General features: G+C 41.2%; 1 protein-coding gene across 5 annotated transcripts in view; it reads right to left on the bottom strand.

Annotated features, from left to right (window-relative positions):
- The window catches only part of IFT56 (intraflagellar transport 56), a 45,698-nt gene extending 27,602 nt beyond the window's left edge, over positions 1-18,096 (bottom strand). For 2 of the 5 annotated variants that reach the window (XM_060415140.1, XM_060415138.1), the window contains exons 1-9: positions 17,729-18,096; positions 16,778-16,913; positions 16,308-16,397; positions 11,841-11,978; positions 9,095-9,187; positions 7,327-7,441; positions 5,544-5,593; positions 3,739-3,884; positions 2,598-2,769 (exon numbers count right to left, since the gene is read on the bottom strand). In XM_060415140.1, the coding sequence (XP_060271123.1) occupies positions 2,598-2,769; positions 3,739-3,884; positions 5,544-5,593; positions 7,327-7,441; positions 9,095-9,187; positions 11,841-11,978 (714 nt within the window). In that variant the 5' untranslated portion in view covers positions 16,308-16,397; positions 16,778-16,913; positions 17,729-18,096. Of the gene's footprint in view, positions 1-2,597; positions 2,770-3,738; positions 3,885-5,543; positions 5,594-7,326; positions 7,442-9,094; positions 9,188-11,840; positions 11,980-12,484; positions 12,581-16,307; positions 16,398-16,777; positions 16,914-17,728 lie in introns of those variants that run through there. The other 3 variants (XM_004008098.6, XM_060415139.1, XM_042248891.2) reach the window with 2 other exon arrangements.
- Between the last annotated feature and the right edge of the window lie 6,490 nt (positions 18,097-24,586).

Raw genomic sequence — 24,586 nt, 5'->3', positions numbered from 1 at the left:
TATAAGTTATATATACATATAAGCTAAGAGCAGAGAAGAAGACTGCACACCTAAAGTTGCATTAAATTTTAGTGGTTACGTCTATGGGCTTTATTTTTTGTTTTGTTTTTTGTTTTTTTAAATTTATTTTTTAGTTGAAGGATAATTGCTTTACAGAATTTTGTTGTTTTCTGTCAAACATCAACATGAACCAGCCATCTATGGGCCTCAGAGATCTGAATTTCTCACTTGTCAGTTGTATAACTTTGGGTGAGGTGTTCGAAGGACTTTAAGAATTGAATGAATCATTACATAATATTTCATGCTTACTAGAGAAGAGCAGAATGCTTTGGTGTGTGGGGAGAGAATGAATTATAATATAGAGCCCATTTTAAAAGATACTAGAGGAATGGTTGCTTTTAGAAGGTTTAATAAAACTATTATAAGTAAAAACAAACTATATCCTACTGCTGTCAAAAAAAAGAAAGAAAGCAAGCTCCTAAGGGTACATTTGTCATAGTTATCTACTGCTGGAGAACATTATACAATCAATATGTAATCTGCACGGGCACAATTTCAAATGAAAAAGCATGCTTTTAGTGAGTAAGAAGTACAATTTGCCGTCCTGCGTTGGATAGCATTAGATCTAGAACATATTGGTTAGCCATGTCACCCATTCCAGACGATGGAAAGAACATGTGCAGACAAGATATAAGCATTTAATAGGTTGGACCTTTGCCAACATTGGCAAAGCCCCCAAGACTGACTCAATATAGAAAGACAAAAATATACTTCTTTTATTTATTTTAACCAAAACTCTAATTAAAGATCAAATTGCAAATCCAGTTTACTATTAAACTGCTGATGCTGAGAACTAGTTAATTAGGCAGGGACTTTAGCTGAAATGAGGATATCCAAGAATGTATTTTATTTCATACATAAAGCAACCGTTCCATTGCATACTAAGCAATTTAATTGTAGGCATTTCTTTTGCCTCAAGTGAGCACCTTTATCAACACAAGCCATGAAAAGTGAACCTGAGCAAATGTTAAGGATATATGTTCTCTATCCACCAGCTGATAAATGCTGTTTCACTCACCAACTCAATCTGCTGTTAGTGTAAAGTAAATCAATAGTGCTTCCTGCTATTACACAATAAATTTTGTTTGATATAGTAGTTCATTTTATAGTTTCAATTTCTTCCTCCCCCCCCCCCCCAATTCTGGACTTCCCAGGTGGTACAGTGGTAAAGAATCCACCTGCTAATGAAGGAGGCACAGTAGATGCAGGTTTGATCCCTGGGTTGGGAAGACCCCTCTGGAGGAGGAAATGGCAGCTCACTCCAATACTCTTGCCTGGAAAATCCCATCAATAGAGGAGTCTGGCGGGCTACAGTCCATGGGGTCACCAAAGAGTCAGACACGACTGAGCACAATCATTCCTTCCCCTAATCTAGGCCGGTATGATGCCACTTACACTACCTTTTGGGCAGGGTGTTGGCACATAAAGAAATTTTGCATTTAAATTTTGGTGGCTTCTGACATCAACTAAAGTAATGGCCAAGGAATTAATTTGTACTCATGGACTCCCACATAGGGTTAACCTAAACATATCTATACATAAAGTATATTCAAATATATATACCCGAATCTGTATAGATATAGTATAGAACATGCTATCTATTTATATCTATGTTTATATGCATATATATGTGTATGCGTGTGTTTGTGTGTAGTTTAATAAAATGAGATCATAATGTATGGACTTCTGTATACTCAGTTTCAAATAAAACGAGAGCTATAACAACAAGGAAACAAATCAAAAAAAGGAAAAAAGAGAGAGCTATTTAACACAATTTATCCACAGGATTGTCAGGAAAACTAAATAATGGATACAAAGTATTCTGCACAGTGCCTATAAGTTAACCACTTTCTAACTACTTATAAAATGCCTCCCACTATTGCTTCTTGGGGTAACCTTAAAGGAAATACTGCAGTATCACTAAGCAGAGAAAGGCACTCCAGGAAGCAGAATGGAGTGTACAAAGACACGGCAGTAGGAGGATCTGGGTGTGTGAAACAAACTCAATGACTGGACTGAAGAGAACAAAGACGAGAGGCAAGGAAATTATTTGGGGAGTTGAAACAAGAGGTAAGGAGTGCCTGAACAAGAGCAGTGGCAAAGGAAGAGGCACAGAGAAGAGAGGTATCTGGAACCGAAATGACAGGAACGGGTAGAAAATTAGAGCGCGGATGAAGGAGAAGAGAGTCATGGGCACTCTAGGTTTCTGATTATGTGTTGATGACTCTGAGCCACAAACATATTTCAGACAAAGAAGCAGAAGTACTTGGTTTTTAACATATTTATGGTAATGTAAGACACAGATAAAGATCATCTATAGTTTATCAGATGCACACAGAGAATTCAGAAGTCAACATTCTTTTTTAGAATATCTGGTAAATATAAATATTCATACAGTTGGCTTCTTATAGAATCACACTGGCAACAACAAAGGGATATTAATCAAGAGTAACAGATAATAGTTTTATGAATAACCTGGGAAGTATAGGGTAATTCAAACTGGAATTAAGTGAATTAAGAACAAATTTCATCACTACCTCAGCGGCTTTGCCGTTGTAAAGGCGAAAATGATTACAGGCCTTAAGATTGAGCGCGATGGTGCTATCAGGAATTTGCTGAAGATAAACAGCCAGAACTTCTTGAGACACGTCATAGTAATCCAACTTGTAGTAACATAGGGCCACATAAACATTGAGGGCAAGGTATTCCCTATTAGATGAAAAAAATTAAGGATTAACAATTTAACTCTACTTCACAAAAATATTGTCAAACTACAGACATTTTTAATGGCTCCACTGGACAGTAAGGCAAAGAGGACATTTCTTTTTTTTAAAGAAAAAGGCAATATCATCAGTGTAGTCTTTTTCTTTTTGTGTTATAATATTTGAGTGTTTTGATATAAGTAGAGTAAAAGATGACAACTAGAGAAGAAAGGGAGAAGTTCAACTACTACCTCTTTATGTTAAAAAAAAAAAACCAACAAAACTAATATAATCAGTAATGAAGTATAAATGCAAATAAGCTGACACCATACAGAACATGGACAGACAAGGCAAGTAGACTGGATAACTGAGAACGGAACAGGTGGGAGACTATGACAGTACTGCAAAAGGAGGGAGAAGGGAGATGGATGAGACATTTTGGGATGCAGAAGAGAGACCAAGTAGTCAGTGATAAAGTTGGAATACTAGTTTGTTTCTAGTTTTGTCAGCAAATTACCTTCAATGTAACTACAACACTGAAATGGATACATCTAGACCATGCATTTTCAACAGGTGTGATATCAGCCTCAAAGGGGTGAAAATTGGTTCTTATGGAGAGATGAAAAATTGGTTCTTAAGGAGAGATGAAAAATAATATTTATTTTATATATATATATACATAGATAAACATATAGTACATATACAGATACTGTATATGGATATACATACAGTACATAACCAGATATACAATATACCTGTGGTACTGAAACTTAATGGGAGGGCAATTAAGAGGGGGAAAGACAATAGACAATAAGAAGTATAGACTATAAGGAGTTCTTAATCTCACCAGATTATTAGCTAAACAGACTTGAACACACGGTAATATTAGAACCAAAGGACACTAGGTCCTCAGCCAAACTGGGTACAGAAGAAAGTAACAAAATGAGAGTTCAAGGAGGAGTAACAGGACACACACCTGTTATCTAGCAGTATTCGCTTGTAAATATCAATGGCTTCTTGGTAGTGAGATCGCATATAGTGGATTGAGGCCAAACTGAGTTGATCTTCTGTGATATCCTGAAGATTCTGATGGAAGTTCATCAGTTTCTTCTCATCATTAAACTAAAGTTGTAAGAGAGAAAAAAGACATAAAAATTCATGTTAGAGTATGGTTAGAGAAATCAACACTTATGTAACACAAATTTAACTCCACCCATCCTTCAGCCACTTGCCTCTGTTCTCCCTATTTCTCTTCAGCTCCCAGTCTTCTTTATCTCTCCTTCAGACAAAGGATAAAATAGTATCTAGAGACAGAGTCGTAGCCTTTAGTTACAACTCATTAATTACTTAACCCCCTCCTTCTTACTTTCTGTTTCTATTTCTTTCTTTATATCTTCTCTCTCCCTTTTTATTTTCTATGTTTCTATCCTTTTTATATGTTGTTTATTAGAGAGACATTTAAAATATGACATAGAAAAGTAGAGAATGAACAGATATAAAAAGATGTAATAGGCAACCACTAACAAAAAGAGAGCTGATAGAGCTACACAAACGTGCCAAAGTAGTGTTTACATGAAGAGAGAGTTTTAGAGATAAAGACAGACATTTCATAATGATAATGATAAGTGTTTCCATTCACTAGATGGACATAACAATTCTATATCTGTATGCACTTAATGAGAGTCTGCAAAACATGTAAAGCAAAAATTGAAAGAACTAAACAGAGATAATTACAGCATGAAATTTTTAAATATACCAAGAATAATTATTTTCAAATACTACCTCTATAGATAAATTTCCTGTAAAAATTTAGCACTATCAATTAACAGTTTAAAATTTTTATTGTTCATACTCAATAACTCAATAAGCCTATTTCTAGGATGTTAGAATTTCATTTTTATAATTAAAATCAAAACCAATCTTGAAGCCAAATAACTAGGAAATGCTGAATGAATTGTGGCACGTGCATATGATGGATTGTTATTTTAAAAGGATGGGTTTGAAGACTAGTGACTCAGGGATACGCTCATAATTTAAAGGCAAGTTGTAGAATACAGAGTATATATTTAACATAAATCTCATTCTGCAAAATGAACAAAAATACAAATATGCATATAAAAAATGATTACCCCTAAAGAGATATGCCCAAAGGTTGAAATATAGTTAACTTTAAATGTGGTAGACGTTTGAACAAACTCTGGGAGATGGTGAAGAAAAGGGAAGCCTGACACTGCAGTCCACGGAGTCACAAAGAGTCAGACATGACTTAGCGACAGAACAACAACATCTTTTTATTGCATATTTATATTTTGATTACTACCATGTGTGATTTTATAATACGAAAAAGTATTAAGAAATAATTTTATGATGATCATCAAAATTATTGCCAGAAGGCAGGCAATTCAGAAAAGTATGGATTTATTTTCAGGAGTCAGGACAGGCATCTTTGCTTCTGTTTCCTAAGAGATAATAAGATGGTGGAAACAAACTAATCATAAAAGACTACTGCTTAAGAAGAACTAAAACCTAATATCTCTAAATAAATTACCAGGGTAAAAAACATTAATGGGGGAGAAAAATCCTATAAAATTAATACCTGTATTCTACTTGCTCTAAACATATCATTAACAAGAATTTCTACTTAATTCTCTTTCACCCATGCTGGTAACAAGAAAGAAAGAGAAAAATATTTTAAAAACAAAAGTTTTAATTTATGTCAATTAAAAAAGGAAAACTAAAATTTACATTTTTAAAAAAAGTGTGAAATAAGCACAGAAATACCTTGTGAGCCAAGTGGAAGAGGAGGCGGTTTTGAAGTCGGCTTTTTGGAGCTGAGGAAGAAAATCCAAGGTGCTTATTAAAGATCTCAATTGTGTATGGCACTCAGTCCCTTGTAGGAGTGACATGAGGCTCAGATAAGGATATTCCCAAATCCTCACCCATGGGATCCTGCTACGTCTCTGTATAATACATATTATTTTAGTCTAGTCCTACTGGAGTAGAAGGAACATCATCAAGAACCTGAAGGAAAACACTCTGGGGTTCTGCTCGTGCCCACACTGGTTCTTCCTGACTCTGTCGTGGTAAAGCACGGCCTGCACTCTTCACAATGCCCGCAGCAGCCCATCCTGTGTAGTTCACACGTGGAACCAAACACGGGAAGCAAGTGTTGTGGTCCTATCAGTACATATAGGAATCCAGTGTTGTCAATTCCTTCTGAACTCTTTTCATTGTTACACTGCCATGTTTTCCTAAATGGGGCTTCTCAGGTGCCTCAGTGGTAAAGAATCTGCCTGTCATTGCAGGAGATGCAGGTTTGATCCCTGGGTCACAAAGATCCCCTGCAGAAGGGAATGGCAACCCATTCCAATATCTTTGCCCAGAAAATCCCATAGACAGAGGAGCCCAGTGGGCTACAGTCCATGGGCTCGCAAAGTCAGACTCAACTGAGAACACTCGCATACATTTTCCTAAATACTAGCCCATTCTCCACAGATCTTCTGGCATGATAATCTGCCATCTAAAAGAGATAGCCAAGCAAAAAGGTTAACATCTTTTAAATTCCAGATCCCCGTTGTGCTCTTGGAGAATCTTCCTAATTCTGGACACTCAATATTATTAATCTATCTCTTTACAACAAAAAGTCACACTTCAATGTTAAAAAAGAAAAAATATATATGGAAAGAGAGAGAGGTACCTTGATCACCTTACATGCAACTAACTGTTTTACGCACAAAGTCTAGAAGCATGAGATAAATAACTCAAACAAAGACCATTATAACTGAATTGGGAAAAACTACATCAGTAAATTGAAACAACTTGGGTACAAATCAAGAGATTTTCCATGACCTTGAACTGAAATTCTATCTAAATATGTATGTGCCAGTTAATTCTCTAAGAATTCTACCCTGGAATACACTCGTCACTCACATATTTCCTAACAAACATTCTTTTGCCTACTTTCTCTATTTTTCTTTGATTTTAATTTGATTCATACTCTAATTATTCTTAATCTTTCCTCCCATATTTCCATTTTGCCCTACACTTATTTGCAAATCTGAATTCACTTCTCCTAAGCTGACTGACCTCATGAGTCAAACAAAAGGGAAGAAATCTGGATTCTTCAAGCTGAAATTACTAGGCTTCTCATTTAGAAGTAGGGCAAGAAGCTATAAAATCCACATTCATGAGAGCTTGACCAACTATACCCAACTCCTACCAATAGCATGAATGTCCCACCACAGGAGGACCTAAGAAAGGCACCTTGTCTTTTTCTTCTCTCATCCTTCTGATTTTTAGCTGTAGATTCTGGGGAAGTGAAGTAGGGAGGGTAAGGGTAAGGCACACAGAGATTAACTCTGTCTTTAAAGATAAAGTTGCTAAGATCCAATATGCTTTGAAGGGTAGAGCTTTTCTTTCTTGTTTTTTTTTTTTTGTTTTGTTTTGTTTTTTTAGCTTTTTAATGTCACTTGATTTTTCCTTGAGAAAGGTATTAAGTTTAAAAATCTCCAAAATGACTCTTAGTATTAGTGATGAATTTCAGATATTAAAAGGGCTCATTTACCTTTAAATCCAGCTGCTTCAGCTTGTTTATACATCCCAAGAAAGAAGTAGGTACAGGCTAGGTTCACCCAGACTTCAGGATTGCAATTTTCTTCTTTTGTTGCATTTTCATACTCCTGAAATATACAATAAGCAGAGATCCCTTATAGCAGTAAAGCAATCAATGGGCCATTTCTTTATATATAATGGAATAGGAGTTCTTGATTGGGCAATTTCACATTTAGGAGAATTCTATACGCTCTTTAGGGCTTCCCAAGTGGCGCTAGTGGTAAAGAACCTGCCTGCCGATGCAGATGTAATTTCAGTCCCTGGGTCGGGAAGATCCCCTGGAGGAGGGCATGGCAACCCACTCCAATATTCTTGCCTGGAGAATCCCATGAACAGAGAGGAGCCTGGAGGGCTACAGTCCACAGAGTCGCAAAGAGTCGGACACGACTGAAGCGACTTATCACGTACACACATGTGCTCCTTATATTCTATACCTGCAATATTAAATACTGCAGTTAGGGCTCAAGCCTACCCATGTGGGACTGTTGCCCATAGAACCCTACACTTGTTTTATTTTCTCTCCCTTTTAATACTGATATGGGCTAACAAACAGCAGAAATGAAAAACAACTAAAATATTTTGTTTTTGCTAACTTAAAAAAGACATTTAAAAAGATATTAAAAATGCCATAGATTCAGCTAACTTAAAATCCGATACCTTAATACACTACAAATTTTATTTCATTCTAATTGTTTTCTGGCTTTGTTTACTTGGCTTTACATTTTGAAAATTTGGTCTTTGAGGGTTTTTCCTTCCCTGTTAAGGAGTTTCTGAAATTCACTTTGTCAACTACATTTTCCACATACTCTTTTACTATCAGTCTTTACCACATGCCTATTTTCTTTTTTACTCCATTTGACCTACTCTCTCTTCTCCTAAATCTTTCACAAATACTACCAGCTTCTATTCTGCCCTCTTCACATCCTCACTTTTCCTTCACTGATTTTGTTGCTTTTGTTCATATCAGTTTCTCATTGTGTGATCTTGGATATTTTTCATTTTAGTAGTGGAGGTTTTTAATATCTTTAAATTACATTTTGAGAGTGAGAATATGTAAGAAAGGTCAAAATAATTTCATTTATGAGTTAAAAATCATTGACATAAGGCATCTACAATTTTATGTATAGCCATAATTCTATAGATTGTTAGGTTTATAATGCAGGGTTGTAAACCCATTGTAGGGTTTACAATGACCAAGAAAAACAATTTTCAAAACTATACTTTTAAAAATATAAAAAATAAATACTATATTAAAATATTTTAAAATATAAAGATAAAATAATATTTCCTATGTCTAAAATTAACCTTTCAAAATAACCATGAACATTTTTTGAGAAAAGAATCATAAAACTTTTAATCAAAAGGGCTTATTTTTCTTTTCCTGAAGAGTTCCTTAAGAAAGACTAATATTAATATATTGAACAATCTCATTAGTATATATCTAAAAGGAAAGAGTAAACAACATTGCTACATATACTTGAATATATATAGAAGATTTCTGAAGCAATACATCAAAAAGAGATCCAATGTTTACTCCTGTTAACAAAGAAACAGGATGGAGGAAGGCAGACAAGGTAACTTTTTTTCCTTTTTCCTTTGTTCCCCTCTGTATTGTTTGAATTTTACCATAAGCATGTATTATTATAATACAAAACTTAGTAACATTTCAAAACCCTACAGTTATTTAAAAAAAAACAACAACAAAACAACTTTAAACTAACCTCCAAAGCTCTCTTGTAGTCACCCAGGTGAAAAGCACAGTATCCAATCCACAAATTAGTATCCTCTTCTTGTTCCCCAACATGACGTTTGAACTTCATGTTAAAATTTCATGAAAAAAAAAATCATGAATACTTTGAATGGTAAGCCCTTGTTTAAAAAACTATGTTATTAATGAACAATAGGAAATTGCAAATTAAGGAAGCAAGATAATCTCAGTTTAATCAAACTGATACCTACAGAACTCAGCACAATTAACTACCTTTTCCTCAAATATTTCACAACTGTTTTTGTGTTTACTGACACCTTACTCCAGGAAGTATCTAAGAGTTATCCTCATAAAAATTCCGGGTGATAATATAAGGATCATAAGAACTCTGTGAAATTATTTAATGACAAATAACTGAAGGTTAGATAAATTAAGCATTGACCTGAAGGCCACACACAGCCAGTAAGTGTGGTGGAAGGAACCACACAGCCAACTGACTCCAAAGCCCATGTTTTCACCCCCAATCCCATGTTCTCCTGCATTTAACTTCACACTTCAAACCTGTCCCATGAGCACACACATATATTTATTCATAGGTTATAACTTTTCACTGAAGATAAGGCATTAAATCCTTCTATTACCCTTGAACAGGCTTGCCAGGGCCTATACGAATTAAAGATTTTAGAAAACCACCTAATCATTTATGTCCATTGTGGAAAAATATTCATGAATTCATCATCCAATGAAAGAAAAGTCCTATTTTGGAGGAAAGGTGTGAGATCCTGAAGGAGAAGTCTGAATTACCATGAGCTTTTTTTTTTTTTGGTAAAAGGAGATTTTTTTTTTCTACTTTATGTGATGATAAGCCAAAAACATAGGTGAAAAAGTAAAAACTAAACAGATCATTGTTGATTTGTAGGAAGGAAATCTAAAAAACAGTGGAAATATGTACGCGTCTCATGATTCACTTTACTGTACAGCAGAAGCTAACAACATTGCAAGGCAACTACAGTCTAATAAAAATAAGATAGAATTTTAAAAAGCCAATCATTGTTACAAAACTTCAGGTGCCTTGACCAGTACAAGATGAAGATATCTACTGATACTCTGTCTAAATAAAAACTTACTCTTGTAGCTAACTCTATAATATTAGAAATTCTCCGTTCACCTAGAGAAGGAAATGGCAACCCACTCCCGTATACTTGCCCGGAAAACCCAATGGACAGAGAAGCCTGGTGGGCTACAGTTCGTGGGGTCACAAAGAGTCGGACACCACTGAAGCGACTAAACAATAACAACCTCTCACCAAATACTGTGAATTTGAGTGCAGGGCCTTAAGTCTGAAGAAACTCTTATTTGAGGTCTCCCTGAATTTGCCCCTGGAATTCCCTGGAGCCACAGCAGAGCTCCCAGGCCCTTCCTCATCCCAGACCAGGGCAGTTCCCATTCCCATCCATCATGGCACTTTGGCTACCTAAGAATGAAAGCATAGAGCTGAGCCTCCCTGGACAACTTAAAGGCAGCATGGGATCACACAATAAGGAAAGTGTGGTCACTTCCTTAAAGAAAAGAGAAAAAGAGACTAACAAAAATCACACATGTATCTACCAGTTGGTCCACTGATTTAAGGAGCTAGAGGGTCCTTCCAAGGCAGCTCCCCTGATTTAAAGATAAGAAATTTGACACCAGAAAAGTTTAAGCAATGTGCTCAACACCAGCGCACTAGCAAGAAACACAGGACTTGACATGCAAGACTGAGAAAGATAAATAAAGCCGATTAAAACACTTATTGTTGATAAGAGTAATATGGCTGTTGTAGTGCTTTAGAGAAATGATTATGGCACAACACAACCAGGCTGTGCCGTCAAAACTCCTCCCTTCTTTGTTCTTTGGTGCACCCCTTCATTCTCCTACAACACGTGCTTCCCACAAAACCATATCCCAAAGTGCAGTATCCTTGGACCATCTACATCAGCACTTAGGCTATTTGCCCCAAATATTGGGTTCTTGAGTTTCCCTGGTGGCTTAGATGGTAAAGAACCTGCCTGCAACTTGGGAGACCTGGGTTCAATCCTTGGGTCGGGAGGATCCTGTGGAGAAGGGAATAGCATCCCACTCCAGAATTCTTGTCTGGGAAATCCCATGGACAGAGGAGCCAGGTGGGCTATAGTTCATGGGGATGAAAAGAGTCAGGCACGACTGAGCGACTCACACACACACAGAGGGTAGGAGTCCAGAAATGCACATTTAAACAAGTACCACAAGTGACTCTAATAAGTATTAAAAGTTGAGAACTACTGCCATAGCGATTTGAAATATCTTCTGAAGATACAGTATTTCAGACAGTAAGCATGAAACATGGCAGAATTATTTAAATTTGATCAAAATGTTATAACATATTAATAGGAATAAATCATAAACTGGTCAGGGGGTGGAATAGGCAGTGTGTGAACTGACACTGTATTAAATGTCCCTCTACATTTTTAGGCTGGACTTGCCATCAGTGGAACTAGACATAATTAAAAGTGTCCATCAAAAAATAAGTCTATCATGTAACAAAAGAGAGAGAGAAGGAAGTCAATCTTTTTAGTTCATCTTTAGTCAGGTTTACAGTTAACCTGGAATCTGTGCCTGACTAGATTTACAGGAAGTCCCAGAATGCACCCACCTGTTCCATGCATAGCAACCAGCATTCACCCATGCATTCCTCTATATTCTGATTATTTACTTCCTAAGAAGCAACTTTCTTTGGACATTACCTCCAACAGGGTAATAGCTCCAGTGAAATCTCTTTGTGAAAGTAGCTCCTCTAGCTTTGGAATCTTCCTACCTTTCTTCTTCCTTTTGTCAGTGTGCGGTGGGTCCCCGCCTACAGCAGGTTTGGCCCTTGAAAGCATCTGTGAAAGAAACAACAAAGATAGCTGTATGATCTCAATCCCGTGGTCAATTTTAAACTGAGAGTGACGGCTCCCGGATTCATAGATCAAGTTCTGAACAACGAACCCCTTGTAAGCCTATTTAAACTCTTTCCGTAACACGTATTTTACTAAAAGGTCCATCACCCGGTGCTTGAGCGGAACGAAACCGCTATCCCCTACTTCTTCATCTCCTCCAACGAGAATGAGGTAAGAGATGCTTTCGCGGAGCTGTTGTCATCTCAGCCTTCCCTTGGTCCACTTCCCATCTCACGCGCAGCTCAGGAGTGGGAAAACGGAGAAACAGGAGGGAAGAAAGCAACGATGTGTCTACAGTTGCAGCCTTGTCCCCGGTGGGAACACGGGAGCGGGCACAAACATCTGCCTCCTCTAACACTCTTAGACTTAAACCAGAAGTGTACTAGGAATCTCTATCTCCAGTCCCAGGACCTACTCAAACTTATTCCTCACTATTCGACGCCACTAACCATCTTGGCACCGGTCCTGCGAACCCTCTCTGCAGACAGACAGCAGAAGGCCTGGCTTCAGCGCGCCTCAGCATCCACAAAGCTCGCTTGGTCTCCACGGCAACTGGTCCTTCCCGGAGTAGCGCTCGCCGGAGAACTGGTGCCCTGCGCATCTTGGTTCCCGTAGGCTTATCGCTGCTGCCGGGCGTGAAAAGTTTTCTCTCCGGATGAAAGTGTCTTTCTCTGTACTGAGAGCGAGAGTTTGTCTGTATTTCTGTAAGTTTACATTAGGAAAAAGCGAATTTAAGTGACACGGTTTTTCAAAAACAGGTTCCCGGGAAAGTCATTTTCAAGGAACCACTTCCGATTTGGACCTCATTGGGCTCCAGAGCAGCCTTGGGCGCTGACTGGCACATGATCGCGGGTCTCCTGTGCTGTGCGGCTTTGAATCAAATTTCTGCCGGAGAGAGGATGCTGATGTTTGGAGGCGGGAGTTCCCCTGAATACGATTTCTTATTTCCATAGATACATCTCCATTGTGATGTGACATTATAATTCCTACTTCGAATTTAGAATGGAACCTCTCGTTCGTTAGAAATAGGGAAACAAGATACAATCAGTGACCAATTGCAGCACCCATCTTGATTGTTTCTAAAGGTCTGATGTAATATTTTGAATATGTAAATTAAGATGACTGGAGTGAAATAATTAAATTTATTTTGGCTGTGTGTGTGTGTGTGTGTGTGTGTGTGTGTGTAAGTTTTGTTGTTCTTGTTTGGCTGTGTCACGGAGCTTGTGGGATCTTAGTTACCCAACCAAGGAGGGAGCCGGGACCCTCCTGAAGCTAGGAATTCTAATCACTGGTCCACCAGGGAATTCCAGGAAATTGTTTTTAAAAGTGTGGAGAAAAGGTTTAAAGATGTGTAACATAAGAGCTGTGAGTTTTAAGTTTTAGTGAGGCTCTTTCTAAGGACTAAAGCCCAAGAGACAGCCACTTAGGCACTCTGAAGCAACCACTCAGTAGAAGTAAGGGAAAAGTCAGTTCATACATGACTTTTGGCTGGCGGATACCTGCAGTCAAGCATGTATCTTGGTAAGATTACTGCTAATCATAAAGAACAGATGTCTCCAGTTAATCTTTTTAGCTTTTCTATGTTTGGAGGATGGAAGAATCTAGAGTCATTAAAATTCTTCCTGAGATATACTTTTGACTACCTATGAAAGTGAAAGTGTTAGTCACTCGGTCCTGTCTGACTCTTTGCAACCCTATGGACTGTAGCCCAACAGGCTCCTCTGTCCGTGGGATTCTCCAGGCAAGAATAGTGGAGTGGTTTGCCATGCCTGTCTCCAGGGATCTTCCTGACCCAGGGATGAAACCCAGGTCTCCCACATTGCAGGCAGATTCTTTACTGTTTGAGCTACCCAAAGCCTGGGACCTGTCTGTATTCATGTGCATCCAAAGCACAGATGCCTCATCCTGTTTTTGCCTTAAATTCCTCCAAGAGTCCTACTGTCAGTCAGCGAATGTGGTAAGTTTACAAATGAACCCTTGTGGAAATGGGTGGTGAGCAATGATCTTTGTCTTAGCAATCCTGATTTTGGGGGAGTCTATGCTTGTATGTTGGAGAAAGAAATGGCAACCCACTCCTGTATTCTTGCTTGGGAAATCACATGGACAGAGGAGCCTGGCAGGCTATAATCTGTGAGGTTGCAAAGGCTGCATGCTGCTGCTGCTGCTAAGTTGCTTCAGTTGTGTCTGACTCTGGGCGACCCCATAGACAGAAGCCAACCAGGCTCACCCGTCTCTGGGATTCTCCAGGCAAGAACACTGGAGTGGGTTGCCATTTCCTTCTCCAATGCATGAAAGTGAAAAGTGAAAGTGAAATTGCTCAGCCATGTCCGACGCTTAGCAACCCCATGGACTGCAGCCTACCAGGCTCCTCTGCCCATGGGATTTTCCAGGCAAGAGTACTGGAGTGGGGTGCCATTGCCTTCTCCAGAGTCAGACATGACTGAGCAACTAAAACACACACATAACACACACATGTACACACACATGCTTGTATGTTGACTTTAAAAAGTGCACAACCTAAAAGTTGAGAGTTATGTTTATTCAGGGAAACTTTTAAAGGACTATAGCCTGGGAATTAGCCTCTCAGATGGCTCTGAGGAGCTGTTCCAAAGACATAAACGAGAAACCAGAGTATATAGGGGTTTTTGTTGAAGAACAAAATGTAGTCAAACTTCAAAAGATTACTGTTAAAAAAAAAACCAAAAACCAACACCTCAAAGACTTCAGTGTTTTTTATGTATGGGAAAATGGAAGTGACTGGGCTCATTGAAATTATTCCTTTGATATGCATCTAGGGCCACTGTCCTCTTTTTCTCCATTCTGAATTCCACTTAAAGGCACTGTCAGGACAGCTGCAGTGACTGTTGGTTTGATGGCAGACAGCACTCTGTTACTGAAATAGAAGACAACATTGTTTTGTCCAGAGGTAAGGCTCCTTGTAGCCGAGATTGTAACTGTTGCACCTTAGGGACTGTACCTTACAAAAGATAGGGTCTGAACGCATAAAGAAAGCTGATGGTCGAAGAATTGATGCTTTTGAACTGTGATGTTGGAGAAGACTCTTGAGAGTCCCTTGGACTGCAAGGAGATCCAACCAGTCCATCCTAAAGGAAATCCATCCCTGAATGTTCATTGGAAGCACTGATGCTGAAGCTGAAGCTCCAATACTTTGGCCACCTGATGTGAACAACTGACTCATTTGAAAAGACCCTGATGCTGGGAAAGATTGAAGGCAGGAGGAGAAGGGGGAAGCAGAGGATGAGACGGTTGGATGACATCACTGACTCAATGGACATGAGTTTGAGAAGGCTCTGGAAGTTGGTCACGGACAGGAAGCCTGGCGTGCTATAGTCCATGGGGCCACAAAGAGTCAGACACGACTGAGCGACTGAACTGACTGAACGCATTTGCTGGAGAAGGGTCTCGGTGGAGCACACATACTAAAGTGGAGACTGCCCATGTCAGAAGCTGCTGGAGTAGAAGGTAACTACTCAGAAAAGCCAGTGCCATGCTGGTTGCCATGCCTACATGCAGAACCTGTGCCTGCCACCTGCATTGAGAATGCCTCCTGTTGCTGATCCCTCCTCAGAGTGGTTCCTCAGACTCTGTATTTTCTTACTATTGGGTGTGACTAATTTGAGTATATTGAGTGCAATAAGCTGAGTGACTTGAACTTCTTACACAATTGGCTCATGACATGTTTTATGACTTCTCAATCCCATGATTCTAACTTGGCCTTGTTGCTTTGTCTTATGACACCCACACACAAGAAGAAACTATAATATGTGTTGTTGGGTGACTTGATTTATCTTACTCCTGAACCTGAAACAGGAGAGAAGGGGGCAGGGCACAGCCTTTAAGAGAATGATATAGCCGTAGGACATGACCAAGTCTAGTTAGAACCAACTGGATCCAAGATGATGGAACAGTTGACTTCCAGTAGACCTTTGAGCCTCATAATTTCCTCCCTGTAATACGCTGTTGTTACTGTTTAGTTGCTAAGTTGTGTCCTATTCTAATATTAACATAAGCTAAATGACACACCCACTAGTGCCATGACAGTTCTGACCAAAAAGTGGGTGATAGCCCAGTTCCAGGAAGTCCCTGTCCCTCCCCCCAAATAATTGAAGTAAACCTCCCACTCATTAACCTATAAAATTATCCAACTCATAAAAACTAACCATGCCATTTATCGAAGCTCTCTTGCACCTTCTGAGGTGCCCATTCTCTGTCTGTGGAGTGTGTTTCTCTCTAAATATATCCACTTCTTACCTATCATTTCATCTCCAAATTCTTTGATGATGAAGCAAGAACCTCAAATTCACTGGGAACAAATCCAGTAAACACAGCTGCAACGGTAATCTAAAATCAATAAATCATGGAATATTAGAGCTGGAAGGGACCTTTAAAGGACATCTAGTCCAACCCTCAGAATTAACAGACTAAGGAACTAACATCTGGAGAAGTGAAGTAATTGTCCCAAGTGTATAGACTGTTGTGTTATAGTTGAATTACATTACATACCCCCCTGAATAACTAGCCTATATAAAGACTCAGGTGTACCATAAGCTCACAGAAGGAAGGTATGATTGCCTAGATTCTTCTTCATCCTCCTTGTGCTCTAGTTCTTGCCCCCCATCCCATCCCCAAACACTTGGAGAGTAAATGAGTGTCTACTTGTCTACATTCCTTGATATATACAGCTCTGTATACACACAAACGGGGCTTCCCTGGTAACTCACCTGGTTAAGAATCCGCCTTCAATGCAGGAGACCCTGGTTCGATTCCTTAGTCAGGAAGATTCCCCTGGAGAAGGGATAGGCTATCCATTCCAGTATTCACGGGCTTCCCTGGTGGCTCTGATGGTAAAGAATCTGCCTGCAAGGTGGGAGACCTGGATTCAATCCCTGGTTTGGGAAGATCCCCTGGAGGAGGGCTTGGCAACCCACTCCAGTATAGTTGCCTGGAGAATCCCCGTGGACAGAGGAACCTGGCGGACTATAGTTCATGGTGTAGCAAAGAGTCAGAAACAACTGAGTGACTAAGCACGGCTGCTGCTGCTAAGGCAAGTCAGTCGTGTCTGACTCTGTGCGATCCCATAGATGGCAGCCCACCAGGCTCCTCTGTCCCTGGGACTCTCGAGGCAAGAATACTCGAGTGGGTTGCCATTTCCTTCTCCAATGCATGCATGCACTCTAAGTTGCTTCAGTTGTGTCTGACTCTGTGCGACCGCACAGACGGCAGCCCACCAGGCTCCTCTGTCCCTGGGATTCTCCAGGCAAGAATACTTGAGTGGGTTGCCATTTCCTTCTCTAATGCATGCATGCCTGCTAAGTTGCTTCAGTCTGCTAAGTTGCTTCAGTCGTGTCCGACTGTGTGCGACCCCATAGACGGCAGCCCACCGGGCTCCCCAGTCCCTGGGATTCTCCAGGCAAGAATACTGGAGTGGGCTGCCATTTCCTTCTCCAGACTAAGCACGGCACATACACACAGACATGGATAAAGACACATCAACAGGCATATGCAGTTTCCCCTTCTTCCCCCAGCCTTTGGCAACCACTAACCTATCTTTCTCTATGGATTTGCCTGTTTGGACATTTCATAAAAATGAAGCCATACAGAGGTCCATATGTCTAAATACTGAAAAATTTTAAATCATCCTAGCAAACTGTTAAAATGTTTTGTCTTCCTACCTTGACAAATACACCATGATGAACAGGGTCATGTTCCAATGTAGAATTCTCAGACTTCCTGGAATCCTGTAGAGGGAGGTGACGGCATGGAGAAAGCTAGCTCCAGCCATCACTCAGTCCTTCTCTTCTCAGCCCAGGCTCCATCCTGCACCACAAGGGGCTCTGTGCACGTGGGTGGACATCCTGCCCAGCAGTGCAAGTGTAACCACCCATTCTCTTATGAGCAGTCATCCCAACAGATCTAAAGGGAGGAGACTTTCTCGGTTGTGGAAACAGGCTTGGGGTGTTATGGGCAGATGACTGGACACCATAGCATGATGAGAGGGCTGCAGGAACCCCTCAGCTGCAAGCATGGCCTCTTCACTCCTAGGGCAGGGTGCAGTCAGGGCACGGAGCCCAGGGCAGGGGCTCTGCTCACCAAGGTCTAAGGGCAGTGTTGCTGATTACACTGTAAACAACCCTGTTGATTTTGCTAAATCCATTGAAAGGATCCCCAGCAGTTTGTAATACTGCTTTCAACCTGTAAATTCCTTTAGGGGCTGTTTGAACTGTAGCTGTAATTATGAGGGCTTCCCTGGTGGCTCAGTTGGTAAAGAATCTGACTGCAATGCAGGAGACCTGGGTTGATCCCTGTGTTGGGAAGATCCCCTGGAGAAGGACATGGCTACCCACTCCAGTGTTCTGGCCTGAAAACTCCTGTGGATGGAGTCTAGTGGGCTACCTGGGGCCCACCTTCTGCGGGCTGCATGGGGTCACAAAATGTTGGACATGACTGAGTACAGTGTTCTGTCCTTCTTCTGCCTGTAATTATGAAGGTCAGAATATGGCAGTTGAGTGTAGTTGAGAAGAATCTGTTATTCCCAGATATAGCTCTAAGAGTCTAGGGTGTTGTGCTGAAAACTGGTTGCATGAGTAAAAGGCAAAGTTGGAATTTGCAACTTTACTGCAGTTGCAATAGAGCAGCAGTTTCTGAGGACTTGTAAAAAGTAACATTTTTCCTTATCACAAAAGTACTACATATTCACCATGGAAACTTTGGAAGATGCTAAGAATTAAAAAGAAGAAAGTACAAATTATCTATAAATGTATAACCACCTATTAATATTTATTAACATTTTGCCTTTTAAAAAGTGATTTATTTAACTAGTACTAAAGGATAAAGTAGTCATGGCTGAGCTACTAATAAACTGGAGAACTAGTTGTAAGAAATCTATAGGTGGGACTTCCCTGGTGGTCCGGTGGCTAAGACTCCCCACTCCTAATGCAGCGGACCCAGATTTGACCCCTGGTCAGGGAACTAGATCCAAAATGCCTCAACTAAGACCCAGCACAGCCAAACAAATAAATAAATATTTTTTTTAAATCTATAGGTGATGATTGTTGAAGCTGGGTGATGAGTAATGAGTGCTTATTTTACTATTCTATTTTTATACAGAAAATTTCCATAATCCAAAAAAAAAAAGACATTTGAAAACTCCCAAAATTTTCTGTATGGCCAAAGTTTTAACTGAAATGAATTAAAGACATAGGAATCAATATTTATTTCAATATAAAAAGTACCTTGCATTTATACTAGTTAAAACTAAGTCTGTATGAGGATACTGAGCAGGCTGATTTTCAGCTTCTGATTGCTAATGTAATTGTTATTTGGTGAAGAGATAATTGGAAAATCAGAAAGCAGTATAGACACCATCACATGTGCAAAGGAAACATACCAGGTATTGCAGTTCCATGAGCCTTAGAGAAGGCACTTCTTGTGTTGGCCAGCTGCGGAGGTGTGGGATCCTCCTCAGACGGTCCATTTTAGTTCACTTCCTAGTGCTGAGGGCTGGCCTTCCCAGGTGGCGCTAGTGGTAAAGAATCCACCTACCAATACAGGAGACACAGGAGACGTGGGTTCAATCCCTGGGTCAGGAAGATCCTCTGGAGAAGGAAACGGCAACCCACTCCAGTATTCTTGCCTGAAGAATCCCATGGGCATAGGAGGGGGGCAGGATACAGTCCAGGGGGTCACAAAGAGTCAGCCATGACTAACGCGACTTAGCGCCTAGTCCTGAAGGCAGCTCCCAGCAAGAAGTTAGGGTGACATAGGCTCTTGTGCTCTGAAGTCAGAAATTTGAATATTGCCTTCCCTGCTTCCTACCTGTGGGGCCTTGAGCGGCTCACTTAACCTCTCTGAATTTTATCCTCTGTAAATAGAAACACTACACTAAAACCCACCTTGCAGATTTGCTTAAAATTCACCTGAGAAAGGTGACTTAATGGTGAAGTCAGTCAGGAAGTAGACTGCCTGCATTCAGTTCTTGGCTCCAGCACTTACTTTAGCTGTGTGACCTGGGCAAATCACTTAACCTCTCTGGGCTTCAGTTTCCTCACTCGTAAATCTAAAGTCATAATAATATTAATAGTTCTTACCTCCTAGGTCCATTGGTTGTGAAAGTTAAACTACACACAGAAAGCATTTAGAATAGTGCTGGGCACACAGTTCAGTTCAGTCGCTCAGTCGGGTCCGACTCTTTCGACCCTGTGGACTGCAGCACGCCAGGCCTCCCCGTCCATCACCAACTCCCGGAGCTTGCTCAAACTCATGTCCATCGAGTCGGTGATGCCATCCAACTACCTCACCCTCTGTCGTCCCCTTCTCCCGCCTTCAATCCTTCCCAGCATCAGGGTCTTTTCAAATGAGTCAGTTCTTCGTATCAGGTGGCCAAAGTATTGGAGTTTCAGCTTCAACATCAGTCCTTCCAATGAATATTCAGGACTGGTCTCCTTTAGGATGGACTGGTTGGATCTCCTTGCAGTCCAAGGGACTCTCAAGAGTCTTCTCCAACATCACAGTTCAAAAGCATCAATTCTTTGGCACTCAGCTTTCTTCACAGTCCAACTCTCACATCCATACCTGACCACTGGAAAAATCATAGCTTTGACTAGACGGACCTTTGTTGGTAAAGTAATGTCTCTGCTTTTTAATATGCTATCTAGGTTGGTCATAACTTTTCTTCCAGGGCGCAAGCATCTTTTAATTTCGTGGCTGTAGTCACCATCTGCAGTGATTTTGGAGCCCAGAAAAATCAAGTCTGACACTGTTTCTACTGTTTCCCCATCTATTTCCCACAAAGTGATGGGACCAGATGCCATGATCTTTGTTTCATGAATGTTGAGCTGTAAGCCAACTTTTTCACTCTCCTCTTTCGCTTTCATCATGAGGCTCTTTAGTTCTTCACTTTCTGCCATGAGGGTGGTGTCATCTGCATATCTGAGGTTATTAATATTTCTCCTGGCAATCTTGATTCCACTTTGTGCTTCATCCAGCCTGGCATAAATGATGTTCTCTGCATATAAGTTAAATAAGCAGGGTGACAATATACAGCCTTGATGTACTTCTTTCCCAATTTGGAACCAGTCTTTTGTTCCATGTCTGGTTCATGGTCAGTGCTATTATATATGCCTCCATCTTCATATTTTTTTTATTGGAATATAATTTTCATGCCATAAAATTCACTATTTTTAAGTGTACAATTTAATGGTATTTTGGTATGTTTGCAAAAATGTACATCACTATTATCTGATTTAGAACATTTTCATTACCTCTGAGAGAAATGCCCCTGTATGCATTAATGGTCACTCTACATTCACTCTTATCTTATGTCCCTGCTGCTACCGCTACTGCTGCTAAGTCGCTTCAGTCGTGTCCGACTCTGTGCTACCCCATAGACGGCAGCCCATCAGGCTCCCCCGTCCCTGGGATTCTCCAGGCAAGAATACTGGAGTGGGTTGCCATTTCCTTCTCCAATGCATGAAGGTGAAAAGAGAAAGTGAAGTCGCTCAGTTGTGTCTGACTCTTAGCGACCCCATGGACTGCAGCCTACCAGGCTCTTCCACCCATGGGGTTTTCCAGGCAAGATTACTGGAGTGGGGTGCCATTGCCTGTCCCTGGCAACCATTAATCTATTTTCTGACTCTGTGGATATTTCATATAAATGGAATCATACAGTGTGTGACCCTTTATCTTTGACTTCTGTCACTTAGAATAATGTTTTCCAGTCTCAATCATGTTACAGGGCATACTATAGACCATTCCTTTTGATGGCTGAATAATATTCCACAGTACGACTATGTCATATTCATTAAGGCACTTAACAGAACAAATGCTTAGGGCCTGGTGGTCTTATCAACATCCCACCCAATACCATAGGGTTCAGGGAACCGCTCCAGTCCTATTTTATCCCAAGTGGATTAGTACTCAAGGAAGAGGCCCAGGCTGTGAAAGGTCACCGACACACAGCCTGTTGGACTGTCACTCTGCCTTGCCCAGTCCTGCCTTGACCTTCCATAGAGTGTTCTTACAAACCAGGAGTTCCCAGTTGTCTCTTCCCAGCCACACACAAGCTGATAACCTGTTGTTATTCCCACTCCCTGTCATCTGCTCTTCACTAATCTGTTCTTTGATTCCTCCTCTGGATCTGATGATCGCCCCAGGTGCCTTCCCACAGTTCACATTGCTTTCTGTTTGGGACCTTTGTTACTTTGTGTGTTTGGGTATATTATATTAATTATCCATGGCTGCATAACAATTTCCCCCAAAACTTAATAGCTTAAAGCAATCAATAGTCTTATCTCCCATAGTTACTGAGTAGCTCCCGTACTGCTGAGTAACTTAGCTGGGTGGTCTGGCTCAGTGCTTCCTCAGGTTCAAACCAAGCTGTTAGTTAGGGGCTCTAGTTATTGGACTGCTTGGCTGTAGCTGAAGGGTCCCATTCTATGGGGCTTATCCATGTGCCTGGCAAGTTAGTGCTGGCTGTGGACAGGAGGCCTTTGTTCCCTGTTGTGTGGGCCCTTCCATAGGGCTGCTTAGCTGTGGACAGGAGGCCTTTGTTCCCTGTCGTATGGACCTCTCCACAGGGCTGCTTGAGGGTCCTCATGACATATCAACTGGCTTCCCCATAGCAAGTGATAAGAGTGAACCAGGAAGTCACAATGGTTTTAATGACCTAGCTTTGAAACTCACACTGTCATTACTGTCCTAGCCCACTGATGAATTATGCAGATGAGTACTACAGAGTGTGGGAGGGAGCAAATATCAGGAGGTGAGACTCCCTGGAGACTCTCCGGCTGTCACATCAGGCCCTTGTCTAAACGCCTGTTTCCTGTGCTTTCAAACCAGTGTTAACAACAAGATTTGCAGCCTGAAGTTCCTGATTTTAACACCACCAGAGCAAAGCCTAGAAATTCATTCTCAGAGAGAGAAATGACCCTTCTCACTCTGAAGTCAGCCCCTCCACCTGTTTATGCCAGCTCCATCCCTTCTCAGGTCTTTTCCTCGGAGGGAGCCTTGCTGCTGCAGTTTCAACCCAGGGAAATCCCTTCTGCCTGCTCCCCGCCTCTGCCCTCCCCTGTCTGGCTGACTAACGCCTCCTCTGACTCCCGTAGCTCCTGGAGAGCACCTGTTTGCCGTGGACTTTGAACACGGCATGTGACTCAACCCTCCAAGGCTTATGTACTTTACATTTCTATGACCTGGCACAGCTGACTCATCACTGCCTGGAGTATGTTTTGCTTCCCTCCCTGATTGGTGGCTCAACTGAGAAATCAAGTAGCCTGATTTCTTGCTAACATGTCAAAGCAACTGTAGCTTTGCTCCCTCCCCAGATGTATTTCTTTGAAATTTTCACACTCACCTCTGGTCTGCCAGTAAAATAACAGCAATAAGTAGGCAAGCAAACAAAAAGTCTCTGTAAGGATTTCCCTGGTGGTCCAGTGGTTAGGAATCTGCCTGCCAATGCAGGGGACACAGGTTTGATCCCTGGTCCAGGAAGAGTCCACGTGCCTTGGGGCAACTAAGCCAGCCTGTACACCACAGCTTCTGGGTCTGCACACCTAGAGCCTGTGCTCCGCAATGAGAGAAGCCCCTACAATAAGCAGCCCACACACCACAACTAGAGAGTATCCCCCACTCACTGCAGCTAGAGAAAGCCAGTGAGAAGCAATGAGGACTGAGTTCAGTCAAAAAAAAAAAAATCTCCCTGGCTACCCAAATAATTCCTCTCCTCCCCTCTCCTCTCCTCTCCTTATCAATCCTCTAAAATGAGTGATGTATTTTGATTTCTAACCCGACCAATCCGAGAAATTGCCTCCATCAAGTAAGCTGGAATATAAAACTGTATACAGACTTTAATGACAAAGGAGTACTCTCTCAGGATATAGAATTTAAGGGGGTACAAGGAAGCTGTCCCAGGTGGCTCAGATGGTAAAGAATCTGCCCACAATGCAGGAGACCTGGGTTCGATCCCTGGGTCAGGAAGATCCCCTGGAGTGGAGAATGGCAGCCCACTCCAGTATTCTTGACTGGAAAATCCTGTGGCCAGAGGAGCCTGTCAGGTGACAGTCCAGGGGGTCACGAAGAGTTGGACACGACTGAGCAACTAACACTTCCACCTCCAAGGAAGCTGTATGAACAAGTAGCCCAGATCTCCATATCACTCATTACACTTGCACCAGCAACCCTCCACCCCAGATACACCAGCTTTTACCTATGGCCATATGAGGGGGCTCCCATACAACCAATAAAGAAAGAAGAAAAATTCCAAGCTGGGAGTGTGCATGAGTCACCTCAGCATGTGGGTACAAGCTGAACATGGAAGGCAGCTACGTTACAGTCACCCTCAGGGGGAGCCCTTGAAAGACGGTGGTGACAGAAAATCTGTCCAATAGGAGGAACCCTGAGATGTGCACCTGGCCATCTGAGTTGTGTGTAAGGACAATGGCCTATGGTTTGAACAAGTGTAGACTCATGGACAGTGATGTGTGGCCTGGCTGGTGGGTGGAGACCTTGAGAGAAAAAGATTGTAAAATCGAGAG

This window comes from Ovis aries, chromosome 4 (assembly GCF_016772045.2).
Source record: "Ovis aries strain OAR_USU_Benz2616 breed Rambouillet chromosome 4, ARS-UI_Ramb_v3.0, whole genome shotgun sequence".
Lineage (NCBI taxonomy): Eukaryota > Metazoa > Chordata > Mammalia > Artiodactyla > Bovidae > Ovis > Ovis aries.
This window is presented reverse-complemented; position numbering and strand designations above follow the sequence as displayed.